Source organism: Austrofundulus limnaeus, unplaced genomic scaffold (assembly GCF_001266775.1).
Source record: "Austrofundulus limnaeus strain Quisiro unplaced genomic scaffold, Austrofundulus_limnaeus-1.0 Scaffold342, whole genome shotgun sequence".
Classification (NCBI taxonomy): domain Eukaryota; kingdom Metazoa; phylum Chordata; class Actinopteri; order Cyprinodontiformes; family Rivulidae; genus Austrofundulus; species Austrofundulus limnaeus.
In genome coordinates, this window is record NW_013952744.1 from 520,702 (window position 1) to 536,126 (window position 15,425).

The 15,425-nt window shown below is 36.8% G+C and overlaps 1 protein-coding gene across 3 annotated transcripts in view; it reads left to right on the plus strand.

Annotated features, from left to right (window-relative positions):
• Positions 1-15,004, plus strand: part of LOC106527774 (membrane cofactor protein) — a 23,290-nt gene extending 8,286 nt beyond the window's left edge. The window contains exons 8-13 of one of the 3 annotated variants that reach the window (XM_014022762.1): positions 1,897-1,947; positions 4,518-4,538; positions 4,629-4,676; positions 6,633-6,687; positions 9,572-9,632; positions 14,648-15,004. In XM_014022762.1, the coding sequence (XP_013878216.1) occupies positions 1,897-1,947; positions 4,518-4,538; positions 4,629-4,676; positions 6,633-6,687; positions 9,572-9,632; positions 14,648-14,650 (239 nt within the window). In that variant the 3' untranslated portion in view covers positions 14,651-15,004. The remainder of the gene's footprint in view (positions 1-1,896; positions 1,948-4,517; positions 4,539-4,628; positions 4,677-6,632; positions 6,688-9,571; positions 9,633-14,647) is intronic. The other 2 variants (XM_014022763.1, XM_014022764.1) reach the window with 2 other exon arrangements.
• Positions 15,005-15,425: the final 421 nt, after the last annotated feature.

Below are 15,425 nucleotides of genomic sequence, written 5' to 3' on the forward strand. Positions count from 1 at the left end.
TCTCCATATTTGAGAAAAGAAAACCAAAAACATTTTAAAAACAAGAACAAATCAACAGAAAGAATCCTTTGATAGCTTCACTAAACACTACTAAGCATCATAATTTCTTCATCAATTTAACTTGGTAATCTTTTTAAACATATAAATCTTTGTGGAAGGTTTTATGTTAGTGTCAAGATTATTTCACAAAGGTAATATTTTTATTAACTTTATACATGATGTGCAAAATACCATAAACCATAAAATTTTAGCAATTTCAGCTGATGAAATTGAGTGAAGTTGGGTGACCATACCATTTTCTACTGATAATTCTTATAGCGTTTTTTGCAAAATAAAAATAAAATTTGTTATGGTCTTACAAGCTTATCCACTTCAATACAATAAATTAAATGATGAACAATTGTATTATACAATATACTGTACACAGAGCTTTATTTATCTATTTATTTATATAATATCTCCATGACAGCTTTTCATCAATGATTACACCCCAAAATTTTAATTTCACTGACTCTACAAATTTCGGTATCATCAATACGGAATGGAATTTTGATAGTTTTCTTTGTCACCAAATATCATATAATTTGTTTTACCCAGATTCAATGATAATTTATTACGTTGAAACCAAATTTGTAACTTCCTAAATTCTGTCTGTATCACCTCAAACATCTCTTCAATATTTTCACCAGAATAGCAACAATACAAATAAAATTTAAAAGCTTTGACGCATTGACCAAATCATTCACTTATAATATAAACAGTTTTGGTCCAAGCACCGAACCCTGAGGAACTCCTCAAATATTCTTACATAATTCAGATTTTACATTATTTACTTGAACAAACTTTTTCTTATCTTTCAAATAACTAGATACTCACTGTAGTGCTAATAATGCCATATTTAAAAGATGTTTATGATCAGTAGTGTTGAAAGCCTTATTTGTATCAACAAAAATGCTAACACACTAAAGTTTTTGCTTGACAGCACTTGATATTTCTTCTATTAATTCCATGAGAGACATTGACATTGAATTATTTGTTCTGAACCCACATTGACTATTACTAAAATATTCAGTTTGTTCATAAATTGATCTAATCTGGTTACAAGTAATTTATGTAAAATCTTTGAAAACTGTGGAAACAAGAATATTSGTCTGTAATTAGAGAGAACACATTTCTCACCATTATTATAAAGATGAGTTACCTTATCTACTTTCATATTGTCTAGATTTATTTCTGTTGAAAATGATAAATTACATATATACCGTATGGCTCAATAACATAATTCATTATATCCTTTACAAACATCATATCCATGTCCACTTAATCTATTGATCGTTAGTCTGCAAGATTTTTTTTAAACAACACTCAGTATTTCTTCTTTATCAGTTTCACCAAGAAAAATACGATTAGTACAACTCATGACTGTGTGACTCACATTATAACCTACCTTTGGTATTTTAGCTTCAAGACTTGGGCCAACATTTACATAGTATATTAAATTAATTTACTGTTTCATTCTGATCATAGATTTTTTTTTTCATCCTTAACAAAATACTGTGAAATGCCTGATCGTTCTTTTTGATCTTTCAAAACACCGTTCATTACTCACCATGTTGCTTTCGTATCACCCTTACATTTGTTTTAATCAGTAACTGTAATATCCTTTCTTATGCTTTCTTGTAATCCATACCAACTTTTTTTTATAGTTTTTGCATCTCTGTTCTGTTTCTGTTTTTAATTTTAACTTTTTAACTTTAAACAGTAAGTGTGCTTTTTTCCTGTCTTTATTTTTATTTTTGTCCTTAATTGTAAGAAATGTTGAAAAAGGAGAACATGCTTAGTTTGTGTTCTTATTGCATTAAGTATTTATTTTATTTTATCTTTTTATAACTCCAGCCGGAACTAAACCCCCCATCATTACTACTACGACTGCAAAAACACCAACAGGTACAGTGTGTGTGTGTGWGTGGGTGTCATGTGTGACATGAAGTTTCCTTATGTGTGTCTTTGCTGATTTGTCTTTAAAAACAAAACTATTTTAAAGAATCAACGCCAAATAATGTAGTCAGGTAGGAGTTTCAGTAAGTATTTGCAATGGCATACCATGCGCCCAGAGAGTATTCATCAGGAACATGCACAGATAGACATCAGATGGTGCTTGAGCCTTTCCCCCTCCAGCCCATGAAGTGCCCCTGTCAAACCAGTTTTAGAGTGCATCTGTTGCATTTGGTTGCACTTTCATATTAAAAGACGTACTCTGTACTACCAATGCCCAAAAATGCACAAAGTATTTTTGCCCTCACATCCTCCCTTCTCCACACTCCCGTGCGGTGTCACTCGTAGTGAAGGTGCTGCGTGCTCAGACAAAGAGCTGGAGCAGCTCATCTCTCCTAACAGAAGACAGCTAAGCAGCAGGTAATTTACCCCAAGGCAAAATAAATAAATCAACGAACATTTAGTGGTTGCAACATACAACCAATAAATAATGCCTTTAAATCTCTGTCTTACTGACTTGAGAGAAAGAGACACCATAACTTGCTGCAGCAGTCATTCTGCGCACGGCCTCCACTGTGTAAAAAATAAATGTACAAACACAGAGCAAGAAAATGTATTTGATTAATGCAGATTGGAATGGAAACTTTGTCAACGAAAATAAATGCAACAAAACAGACTGGGAAATGGGCGAGGTCAGTGAAAGCTGATTCTCAGACAGAAAATTTCTACACGTTTTTGTTCAGTTTTCTGCTGAAGAGGAACATAACGTGCAGCAACACTTCTGTAAAAGGGATTCACACAAGAAAGCAGCAGCTGCTGTTATCTGCCTGTCAGTCTATAGAAGATAACTAACTGTGAGATAAGCAGCTGCTCTGCTCCTTCCAGGTCTGATTCATTTAATGTTATTTTTTCATTATGATAAAATAAAACAAATTTAAACTCTAAAGATTTCTTTTAAAACCAAAGCTTTTTATGGCAAACTTTAAAAAATATTTTCTTAAAATATTAATTGACTTTTTTTTCTTAAAAAACCTAAAAAGACATAGTTGTGCACTAACAGTCAAAGCAGAGAATAATTATGTAATGTTAGATTTATAATAAAATGAAGTTTTAGTGATGTGTCACACATTATCCCTCAGAAGCATCTTTTTTGTCCCATTTGGGACAAAAAAGTTTTCAGGACCTGGTCTCCCTATTTACCTGCTAAACCTCAGATGTTGAAGTTAATCTATAGTTTGTGTTGTCTGTGAAAATGATTAACCCTTTATTATCATTAACAGCAGATCATTGATTTAGCTCATTTACCCTCTGCAGCAGAATAGAAAGCTCCATCAGGACTCTGCTCTCTTGCTTAGACAAGCAGCAGAGGGGGAAGAAAAATCAGTTATCTGAGGGTGCATGCTAAGATTTGTTTTAAACATGTTTTATAAATTAAATAAAAATTTGTCTATAGAAAAAATGTGTAGATTTTCACATTTGCCAAAGTCACAGCCCACGGGCAAAATATGGCCTCCAACCTTTGTTCCGGCCCTAAAGGAAATACTTTAAATGGAAATAGCTTTATGGTCTCTCTTTCTGTCTCTGTGTTTAGTGAATTCTGCTCATGACAATCATTTGAGGGTTTTTACTTTATGTATTTGGATGAAGGCTTTAGGAGTTCTGCTCATAAACGTGTCCACCTTGCTTTTAATGGGACCAAAAGTAATTGGACAATTGACTCAAAGGCTATTTCAAGGGCTGGTGTGGGAAATTCCTTTGTTATGTCATTCTTAACTTAGCAGATAAAAGGCCTGGAGTTGATTTGGTGTGGTGCTTGCATTTGGAAGATTTTGCTCAGTAGAAAACTTGCAGTCGAAGGAGCTCTCTGTGCAGGTGAAACAAGTCRTCCTTAAGCTGCGAAAACAGAGAAAAACAATCTGAGAAATTTCTACAACATTAAGAGTGCCCAAATCTACAGTTTGATTTGTCTGGAGAAAGAAAACTAGCACTCATCAGTGTAAAGAGACCTGGAAGCCCACTGAAGACAACAGTTGTGGAAGATGGCAGAATAATTTSTATGGGGAAGAGAAATCCCCTTAACAGTCAACCCAGTGAAAGTCTRTTGGACGTTGGAGACATCATTTTGAATTGTTTTATTTTTCTCTCTTTGTTAAAATAGTCCAAAATCTATGACGGTTGCTTCTTCCTCACCTGCAGTGTTTGTTCATTTTGAACTCACATTTGATCTTGAGAGGTCTCGTGAGATTTCMTGTCTGAATGTTCGGGCAATCTCATGCAATTTTAAGAGGTTTTCAGTCTGCCCTCTAAATGTTTGTGAATGAACTCTGTTTGTGTGTGATGTGTCATCTTTGCCGTGTGGCTGTACRCAACACACTGTATGACCAAACCTGTTTTATCCCTGATTTTATTTACCCTCATGTGTGGGGTCTCTCCGACTTTGAAAATCATCTGCAATGTGTTGAATAAATGTATTTGTTTCGTTTTTAAGTTTTTAAAGTTCTAACCTGATCTCTCTCCTTCAGCTTCTCCTACACCAACAACAGGTAAGTTGGCAAAAAAAAAAAAAATCTGCAATCTCCAAAATATTTCTGCTTTGTTTCCTTTGTCTGCTCTTATATATTGTTTTTCCACAGATGGTGGAAATAAGAGTCGCAATGATACGGGGATCATTGTTGGAGTTGGTGAGTTTCAGCTTAATGTTTCAGTGGAATATTTACAATATACAGAGATAATGTAGACTTTAACAGGATTACCAAGGTCTCAGAAGAACAATGTGACTGAAGATTACAGAGTTTATTACAGGTCATTCTGCACAGGTTTAGATAAGCAGTAGAAACTGACAGCATGACCTACAGATTCATGTGCAGATTATTTGACCGTTTTACTGACATTAGTACTTTATATGATGCAGTTTTTTTCTTCTAACAAGCCTGAAGTATAATCAAAGCCACTAGTGGCAGATATTTTTTCAAGAGTAAATTATAGCAAAACAAAATAGTTTGCACAAAAAAAAGAAGAGTTTTTTATAATTGATAACTTTAGTAATTATCCAATCTTGTTTGTATGTGTTTAAAAAAAGCTTGAACACMGATCTTTATAAATTAATATATTTTTTAGATTTGTATTTTAGTCTGAGCTTAGTCGGTCTCTGGTCTAAATGTTTAGTTTTTTCTGTTATTTGTTAAAATTACCCAATATTACTCAGAGTTGTACAGTAACCAAGTACAAATACTTTGTTACTGTACTTAAGTAGAATTTTTGGGTATCTGTACTTTACTTGAGTAATTATTTTTCAGAGTACTTTTTACTTTTACTCATTACATTTTTACACAATTATCTGTACTTTCTACTCACTACATTTTTTAAAAAGGTAAGAAGTAGAAAGTCATTACTCCTATTTTATTCCAAGTTATTACTTAAAAAAAACTATCCTGATAAATTGTGTCTCCTGGACAGAGTGAATTTAATTGTGGTTGGATGAGAAGTATAAATATTTACCATTCTGACACCCTATTAGCTTGTACACAACCCATCACAGCTGCACGCCGTGAGAAAAAATATTTTTTTGAGAAGTCACCTCCCAATAAATGTCATTTTGGAAAATCTAACTGCTCACTTTTACTCAGTACTTTAACTTGTAATACTTAAGTAGATTTTGTGTCAGAAATTTACTTTTGATAATTAAGTACAAAAAATATTGGATACTTTAAGACTTTTACTCAAGTACTATTTTTAGAGAAGGCTTTAACTTTTACCAAAGTATTTTTATGATAAGATACTTGTACTTTTACTCAAGTATCACTTTGAGGTACTTTATGCAACACTGATTACTCATCTATGGGCACCTTAATACTTAGAAAAGAATCTGTCAGAAACCGTTTTACTTTTTAAAACCTCTGTGCCCTTCACTCAATCCCAGTTATGTTGAATCTGTTTAGAAGCCTTATTTTTGCCCTCAAGACACTGAGATTGAATTTGTGTTTCAAACAGCTCTTTTATTCAACAGGATGTACGAAACACGTTTGTTTTTGCCACTTTCTTTGCAAAGTGAAAAAGCGTTAAACGCCAGGATGACGTCATACTCACTGCATATTTACCTCATGATCACTCATCATTGTCATAGTGGGATTTTCCGGGTTATGTTTTGGTTGTGTTTATGTAGGGTTTTGTGTTAAGTTTTGTCTGTCAGCCTCTGTGGGTTCCACCCGTGTCTCGTCTCAGTGATTGTGCTTCCCTCGTGTTCCCCGGTGTTCTGAGTCATGTCATTAGTCTTCCGTGTATTTAAGTGCTGTCCTGTCTCTGTGTCACTGTGGGTTCATTAGTCGTGTTAGTCATTGTTAAAGGTCACTAGTCTATGTTCATCATCGTTGTTCCTGAGTCACCGTGTCACCAAGTTTTGGGCAAAACTCCCTGTGCGTATTTTTGTGTTCAAGTCAAGACATTTTTTATGACCTCTTTAAGTTTTTTTGAAGTTCCATGGTTTTTGTGCAACATTACCCAGAGWTCTCACCTGTGTTTTCCTGTGAATAAACTATTCTATTTTTTTGGAGGTCCTGACCCCCACTTTTCTGAGTYGCTCATCCCGACGTGACAAGCATCCTATTCAAACAACTCCATGTTTTTTTTTGTCATCACAGTATTTGTTGTACTTGTCRTCATCGCAGTAGCGGCCATCATCTGGCATAAAAAAAGGTAAATGATTGTTTTATGCACACTAACCTGGCTTTGTGTTATGGCTTTCTTCACCAACTTTTTCTGCCTTAGATCAATCATTAACAATGGGAATATGTGGAATTGCTTTGTGTGTTTTCTGATGCATGTTGACAATTTCTAAGGCTTCCTGGCTACTGTATGATGGTGGTTTTGTTCCATGTGTTGCAAAAGTCACTCTCCTATACAAAGCTGTGTGTCACACAGAGCTCTCCTCCAATTTGGATACCAGCTGTTTTTCATAATCACTGCTGTGGAAAAATGTCAGCATGGCCTTTTGTGACTTGTTTACATACAACTGTAACGGAAAAAATACAATAGAATAGAAATGAGTTGACTTCTTGTGAGTGTCGATCATTTTACTTTTGTAGAAATAGGGTTTTAACATGAGACAGACTTTTTTAAATGTTTTTTTTTAGTGCCCAAAGAATGTTTGTAATCTCAGTTGCCCCTAGTGGGGTCAGAGGTGTCACTGTGTGATGACTAACTGGCTGTATAGGAGGGTTTTTAGTTKTTTCAATATACTCTTTTCAATATATTCTTGGTAAAACAAAGTGATGATTAAGTTTAAAATACAGAGGATTGCAAAATTTCTTGCTTCACTTGGTAATCTTTCTAGTTCTTCACCATGCAACCTGGAATTGACTTTTAATCCAATAATAATTCAATATCAAATAGCAATAATATTCTAATAAAATAGAAGGACCATAAATAAGATTCATCTGTAGGCAAACTGTGTCTAATGATTTTAGTATGTATACACCTGCTCTGATAGCCTTTAATTAACACATGTACAACAGCTCTAAGTAGCAATGCTTTTGCAACCCACTGTATGCATTGCAATTATTTATTTGTCAAGTTTTGTTTCCCTWTATGATTTATTATTCATAGGGCAACAAAATTATGTTAAAATGTTAATGATTGCAAGCAAATATTAGATAAATTGTTATTTAGAGAAAAAAACGTTTCAACATATTTCTAATAACCTTTGATCATCTTTATACTGTGAATATCTTAGTTTCAGCTTTGGCATATACAATTATATTTAATATGCTTGAATTCATTGAGTGTACATGTTTGTCGTTGACAAACCTGCGGTAGATTTGTTTCTACTATCAAGAAGAATTTGATTATATTTTGCACCTTTTGTGAAACAGCAACACAATGAGGATGATTAAAAATTTTTAGGCCGCTACAGGCAGAGCTGATGTGTGTGGTGGTGGTGGTGGTGGTGGTGGGGTGTGTTGGCAACACATAGGCTTGTGAGTGTTCAAATATACTGCTCAAAAAATAAAGGAAACACTAAAATTACACATCCTAGATCTCAATGGATTAAATATTCCAGTAGGAAATGTTTTCATTACATCATGGAGTGCCTTGAGAACAACGTAAAATCATAACAACATAAAAATTATTTTCCCATAGAGATCTGATTTTGGAATCCTACTCGAAAAAAAAGTGGAAAATCCAACTTCAGTGGAAATTCTTCGAGACAAGTTAACATGTGGCCTGTGGCCTCCATGTGCCTGTAAGACCTCCCTACAATGCCTGGGCATGCTCCTGATGAGGTGGCAGATGTTCTCCTGAGGGATCTCCTCCCAGACCTGGATTAAAGCATCAAGTTAACTCCTGGACAGTCTTTGGTGCAACATATACTGTAGTTGGTTGATGTAACGAGACCTGATGTCCCAGATGTGCTTGATTGGATTCAGGTCTAAGGAATTGGCAGGCCAGTCCATAGCATCAATGCCTTCATCGTGTAGGAACTGCTGATACGCTTCAGCCACATGGGGCTTAGCATCGTCATGCATCAGAAGGAACCCAGGGTCCACTGTACCAGCATAATCCTGGCACCTAATTGCAGTCAGGATACCTCTGGATGGTACATGGACGGCTGTTAGGCCCTCCAAAGAAATAGCTCCCCACACAATATTGACCCACTGCCAAACCAATCATGCTAGAGGATGTTGCAGGCAGAACGTTTTCAACAGTGTTTCCAGATTCTGTCACATCCATGATGTGCTCAGTGTGAACTTGCTGTCATCCATGGAGAGCATAGGGTGCCAGTGGCAAATCTGCCAATCTTACTGTCTCTGGCAAATGCCAGTTGCCTTGCACGGTGCTGGGCTTTTAGCACAAGCACCACTTGTGGACATCAGGYCTTCATACCACCCTCATGAAGTGTGTTTCTGACAGTTTGAGCAGAAACATGGATATTAGTGGCCTGCTGGAGGTCATTTTGCAAGGCTCTGGCAATGCTCCTCCTGTTTCTCCTCGCATGAAGGAAGAGGTAGTGGTCCTGTTGCTGGGTTGTTACCCTACAGCCCCTTCATGTCTACTGATGTACTGGCCTGTTTCCTGGTATCTCTTACATGTGCTGGACACTGAGATGATAGACATATCTAACCTTTTTAGGTCACATTGACGAGCCATCCTAGATGAGCTACACTACCTGAGCATCTTCTATGGGTTAGAGACACAAACCTCATGTTACCTATCGAGGTGCAAAAGTGACCAAAACATAAGTCCAGAAAGGATAAGAACAAAGAAATGGTCTGTGGTCACTACCTGCAGAACACCACCTCCTGCTTCTCATTTCTACCTGTGTCTGTTCCAATTGCACAACAGCAGGCGAAATTGATTTACAGTCAATGTTGCTTCCAAATTGGACAGGTTGACTTAAGGTTACATGGTGTTGTTTAGGAGTTCACTTTATTTTTTGAGCAATGTAGTTTAACCCATTTAGACCTGGAGTACACACATGTTGCATCAATTCTCTACGCCTTTCTACGCCTTCAACTTTTTTCACTTTGCCTGCCTTGTCACACACAAGCAATAATGTTGACCGGTCATTGGTGGGTTACAGAGATCGGAGAGGCAAAACTGACAAAAGGGCTGCAAAAGAAGGCGAGGATGTAGCACTTTCGGTAAGACAAAAAAAAAAAAAAGGAATATCAACTACACATTACACTTGTCAAATGGAAATATGATATGATAAGCAAGCTGAGTTGGTGTCAGCAGTCTTTCACGTCCAATTAATTTCTTGAACCACAAACAGATCAGCCACAGCATGAAAACAATCTACCATATCTGCTTTAAAATATCAGAGTGCTGTGTCCTGATGCATCTCAGTAATCCAGGTAGAAAAAAAAAAAAAAAAAAARTGGGTCCTCCGAATGGGTTCTTCTTTAGTGAAACATTTCGTCTCTCGTCCAAGAGACTTCTTCAGTCTGAGTTTCAGGTGAACTCAGCCTTATAAAGCACTGCCTCCACATGGTGGACAAACAGGTTAGTCACATGCAAAAGAGGGCCATCGCCTAACAATAGRCTTGRTTAGCTCTATTGTTCRTAGAGGGTCATGTGCCCCATCACCTGACTTATTGGTTTGGAWGCTTYGGCTGTGGTTATTTGGTGTTTTGTTAYGTGTTTGTAGTGAGTGCAAGCGGGGTTCAGCGTCCCCTTGTTTTAGTCTCTCTTTCCCTCTTTGTGTTGGGTATTGTTGGGACCCTGATTCGCAAGGCCCCAACGATACGAGATACGATTCCTCTTGAAATGAACTGTAACTGGGTAGTTGGGGATCATTAAACATACATGACTGTTTGAGGCCACTTCCACACAGGAAGTTGTTCTCGTGTGGAAAGCCTAAACACAACTTCTTAAAAATAATGACATCATAGTTCCTGCCTACCCTAGAACCCCTGACATGACAAATTGATTACCTGCTTACCTTTGTGTTGCTTAYGTCACTTTCTCAACTACAGCAATATGTTCATATATTGTATCACTTCAGTGAACAAACAAGGCTGGGGATCAATAAAATTGTCCAAAACAGTACAAACCTCCCTTATTACTAGAGATGGGTATTGTTAAGGTTTTATGAGACTACTACTCTAATTGAAATTGCTTATTGATCCGGTATTTTAACAGTACTTGTATTGATGCTTTTCTGTGGGATTAAAACATCTCTCACTTTGTCACGACAGTGGGAAGGTGATGTAGCATGAAGGGTCCTCTTTCCACGTGGCCTCTAGAGCAGAGATTCTTAACCTGTGGGCCGGTGGGCCGCGAGCACCACCTTGAGGGCCTCCAAAGAACAACAGTTTTTAACTTCGGGCCGAAGAGGGCCGTGGGACAGCATTGATTTTGAATAAGGTGCAATACAGTTTCTCACCACTAGTAGCAGTAGTGCGCCACTCAGATGTTTAACAACTTTTTTAATATGTAGAAGAAGAACCTTAGAAACCTGCCGAAAATGGAAACCTATTTTAAATGAAAAGTAGAAGCAAAAATGAAGGTAATCCGTCAAAAAACACCAAAGTTTGTCACTAATATGAATACTTCTAATACTAATACTTCTAGTTCTATCATGCAGTATTTTAAAAGTTCAAAACATTATCAAATACAGTTGCAGATATGTTAATTTGCACTTCATCAAATTATTTTTTGTAGTTTGTTTAATATTTTGAATGTATTTTAAAGAATGTGTATTTAATTTAGTTATAATGTAAATACAACAAAAATTAAACCAAGATTTAGAATAATTATCATTTTGATCTGTACATTGGTAATGTCTGACTGGGCCTCGTGCCACTTTATGTTCAATAAACTGGGCCCTGAGGTCAAAAAGGTTAAGAACCCCTGCTGTAGAGTCAAAGTTTTGACCTAGCTCTTTATTAGAGCCTGTCCCTGGCAGRTGAAATCATGCTGAAAATAGTCTGTTTTAATCTTTTGTGATTAATTATATAAAAGAAAGAAAAAGATCATTAATTTGTAACATGATTTTTCATTTTTAAGGTATTACTCAAGTGATCACACTAGTTGAACCTGAAATATTGTTATGAGTTGTCATTTTAAAAACAGTGAAGATCTGAGCAGACAAACAGCTGTGCTCGGTGCTGCCAGGTCAATAAAAGGCCAAAATATTTTTTCAAGTGAAACGTTAAGTCTTACCCCTAATTTACTTTACTTGCGTTAAGTCTCCGCTGCGCAGGTCGCAGCTGTGCGTTTTAAGTCCAGTTTACACCACCTCCGCTCCGCTCCAGTCCGACAGACGTGCAGGAAGCAGATCGCGCGATAAATTCAGTGATAAGTGTGGAAGTCACAGCAAAAAATAATTAATTTTGTGGAAGACGAACTCCMAACAGAGCTGAAAACAACGATCTAAAGGCTTTTGGTATCTATGTTGAAACTGTCTCGCTGTCGGCTTTCTGAAACTTCTGATTTCAAAATAAAATCCACGTGTATCGTGTGTGTACACATAGCTTCGTGCTACATGTTTCATCTGCTTCCCAAACAGAACGATACATTCTGACAGCATTTGTGTAGAAATATATCAGTATATTTATTACTATAGCTGCAATTTCGACATTATTCCGACAAATTATTCCKCCGAATAGTGTCTTATTTTGAAAATACGGATGTTGTGCTCGTTCCTTTTCCTGTTGGTGCGAAAATTGACTCTGGCTCTGCTGCTTTTTTTTTTTGGCTGGTCTGATAATACAGTACCTGCTGTAAGCAGCTAGTTTGGCATTCTGCTTGAGACCTGAGACTGACAAGAGGTCTCATGTAGTTTATTAAATGTTATGCTACAGAAAGCTGTCGAGCTGACCCGCTGGGGTCCATAAAACAGTGCCCAGCTGAAACCAGCTGACCAAGGCTGTGTGATTGAAAGCCAAGCTGTCCTGTCCACATCAAAGGTCCTTGCCTGATTTTCAAATGATTGACCCCACGGACAATTCTGAACCTGGGTGGAGTCCTAGCAGAACGGGTCCCCACCAAGCTGTCCCCCAATTGAGACAACTAGATGTCTCCAACTGGGTGACGATATCGAACTGAACCTCTCATATCACAATTTTCACAAACCAGTTCAGGTTGTTTAATTAGCCTAAAGCACTTTGATATCTCTTCTTATCTGCAGTAAACTCAAATAACTGATTTTAAGTTAGTAATAAAATTACTAACACCTAATCTGACCAGATTCTTAACAACAAAGCGACCCCTCAATCTGAACGCTTGTCACATTTCACTTGACTTACATAAGTGAGGTGGAGGTGAGCAGATCGATCCACTAACCTTGAGTCATGATGTTTAAATCTTGTAACTCCACGTCTTCAGCTACAAAATAGAAGTCCAGTTGTTTCGTCTTTGTTCTTTTAAATTTCCATGTCCTGGATGACTGAGAATCCACAGAAACATACGATAGCAACATCGAGCAGTCACGAACAGGATCCATAAAGTTACTCGTTCCTACCTTAGTTTCAGCGTGTTGCTTCGTTCCCAAAAAAACCAACAACGTTATGTCAGAGGCAAGTTTAGATATGCAGGTTCTGGTCATAAAATTAGAATATCTGTTTCTATTTATTTCAGTAATTCCATTCAAAAAGCAAAATTTGTATATTGTATTCATTCATTGCACACAGACTGATATATTCCAAATGTTTATTTTAATTTTGATGATTATAACTGATAACTAATGAAAATCCCAAATTCAGTATCTCAGAAAATCAGAATATTGTGAAAATGTTCATTATTGAAGACACCTGGTGCCTCACTAATCAGCTGATTAACTCAAAACACCTGCAAAGGCATTTAAATGGTCTCTCAGTCTAATTCTGTAGGCCACACATGGGAAAGACTGCTGACTTGACACTTGTCCAAAAGATGACCGTTGACACCTTGCACAAGTAGGACACAACACAAAAGGACGCAGCGTCAGAAGCGTCTCACTTGGGCTAAAGACAAAAATTGGTTCTGATTGAACAAGCTTAGAATCAACATGCTAGCGTGTTGCATCCATAGGCTGTTTCTAAGAAACACATGCTGAATGTGACATCACATCTTCCTTATGAGCATGCAGGTTGCATCAGCGCTGGAATCCCATGTTAGAAGCCCCGCCCCTTCTTCTTCTGACCAACACGATGCCAAAGGAGTGTGATAAATATGGTGCAGGAAAAACAGCACACCTGTCTCACACAAGGTCCAACGCACACCATGTCCCGCTTTTAACTGATTCAAATTGTGAAAAGTCAGAAAAAGAAACTACAAAATCGACAAAAGTTATTTAGTGGCTGCAATTTGCAACAGTTAGATGTTGCCTCCTTTGCAGGAGGAGGAGGTGAGAAGAAAGAAAGGCATAAGGCAGAGACGCAGGGTCAGCTGTCAATCAGTTTTCACAAAATTTTACTGTGTGAAAACGAAATGATTTAAAACAGGGCAAAAAATGGATTTGGTTTCTACAGAATGTAATGGAAATCATGTTAAATCAATGAAAATGCAGCAAAACAAAAGCTGGGAAAAGGATGAAGTCAAAGTTGTTTTTAACTTTTTCATGAAGGGCAACACAGCTTGAAACGACACTGTGAAGATGATTCACACAAGAAAGCCACAGCTCAGAAAGCTGCCTGTCAAACTATGAGCACAGTCTGCTCAAACTCAAAGATGACTGCCAGACTGATCAGTCAGCAACCAGGCAGCTAACCGTTACCTGTGGCTGTGAGCTGCTGGCTGGGCTTCTGTGGCCTTTTAGCTGCAGAGGTGAAGGCAGAGAAGCTAGCTTTGTCCCATCCTCACAGACGCACACAGATACAGAGGCTACAGGACTTTTTGACACAAAGTACCATTTTTTATTTTATTTTGTCCACATATTTGGTAATAATAAAGGGAAAAAAATCAATAAGTCAAAATTAGAATAAAAAACTTTTTAACTCAGGAAAACCTTAAGATACGCACAGTGGCGCCACTGTCTGGACAGTTTTAATAGTTTTATAACTTGAATTATTATTTTACAGAACATTTCATCAAGAACATGATCCCTTTTGACTTTCTTTGTCAAGGTTTTATTTATTCAACTCTTGTTTCCCTCCCTTATTTTACAGGTCTAGAGGGTGTATTGCACTTACTGATAAGTTGTTAACATACTTTTCATTATTCTCTCTTTCTATAGTAAGCGCAGCGGTCATCATGGTCCAACACTACTGGGTTTGAAAATGCCATCATAAGAGTGCCCACCTGGATTGATGAAAACCTTGGAAAAGTGCTCCCCAGTGACCGATTTATATGCACTCTTTAGCAGCATGACTGTTACTCTTATTTTATAAGGCTTGTGTGATTTGTTAATTTACGTCTTACCACTCATATCCTGTTTGCTGTTTTAGTTTTATGATCATGATTAAACTCCACATTGMTGTTAAATGTTTGCACTAGAGCTCAGCTCATCCTAGCTTTCTAATCATGCAGATTCTTATGTAAAAATTGAAACATCTGAATAACCTTTCATAAATTAAAAAAAAAAGAGATTTCACCAATATATTTTCTTTTCAGCTTGATGCAGAAACAGAATGGCTAGATGATAAGTGTTAACATGTTCCACCATTGTCATCCTAAAATAAATGGTTTCACGCTGGTTTTCTATGTGAAGACAGGAGAGTTTTGGTCATAAAGATTTACAGGTCCTTCTCAAAAAATTAGCATACTGTGATGAAGTTCATTATTTTCTGTAATGTACTGTTAATCTTTAAACTTTCATATATTTTAGATTCATTGCACACCAACTGAAGTAGTTCAAGCCTTTTATTGTTTTAATATTGATGATTTTGGCAAAAAAGTAAAGAAAAACCAAAAATCCATATGTCGAAAAAATAGCATATCATGAAAAGTTTCTCTGAATGACTTATTAACCTAATCATCTGAATCAACAAATTAACTCTAAACACCTGCAAAAG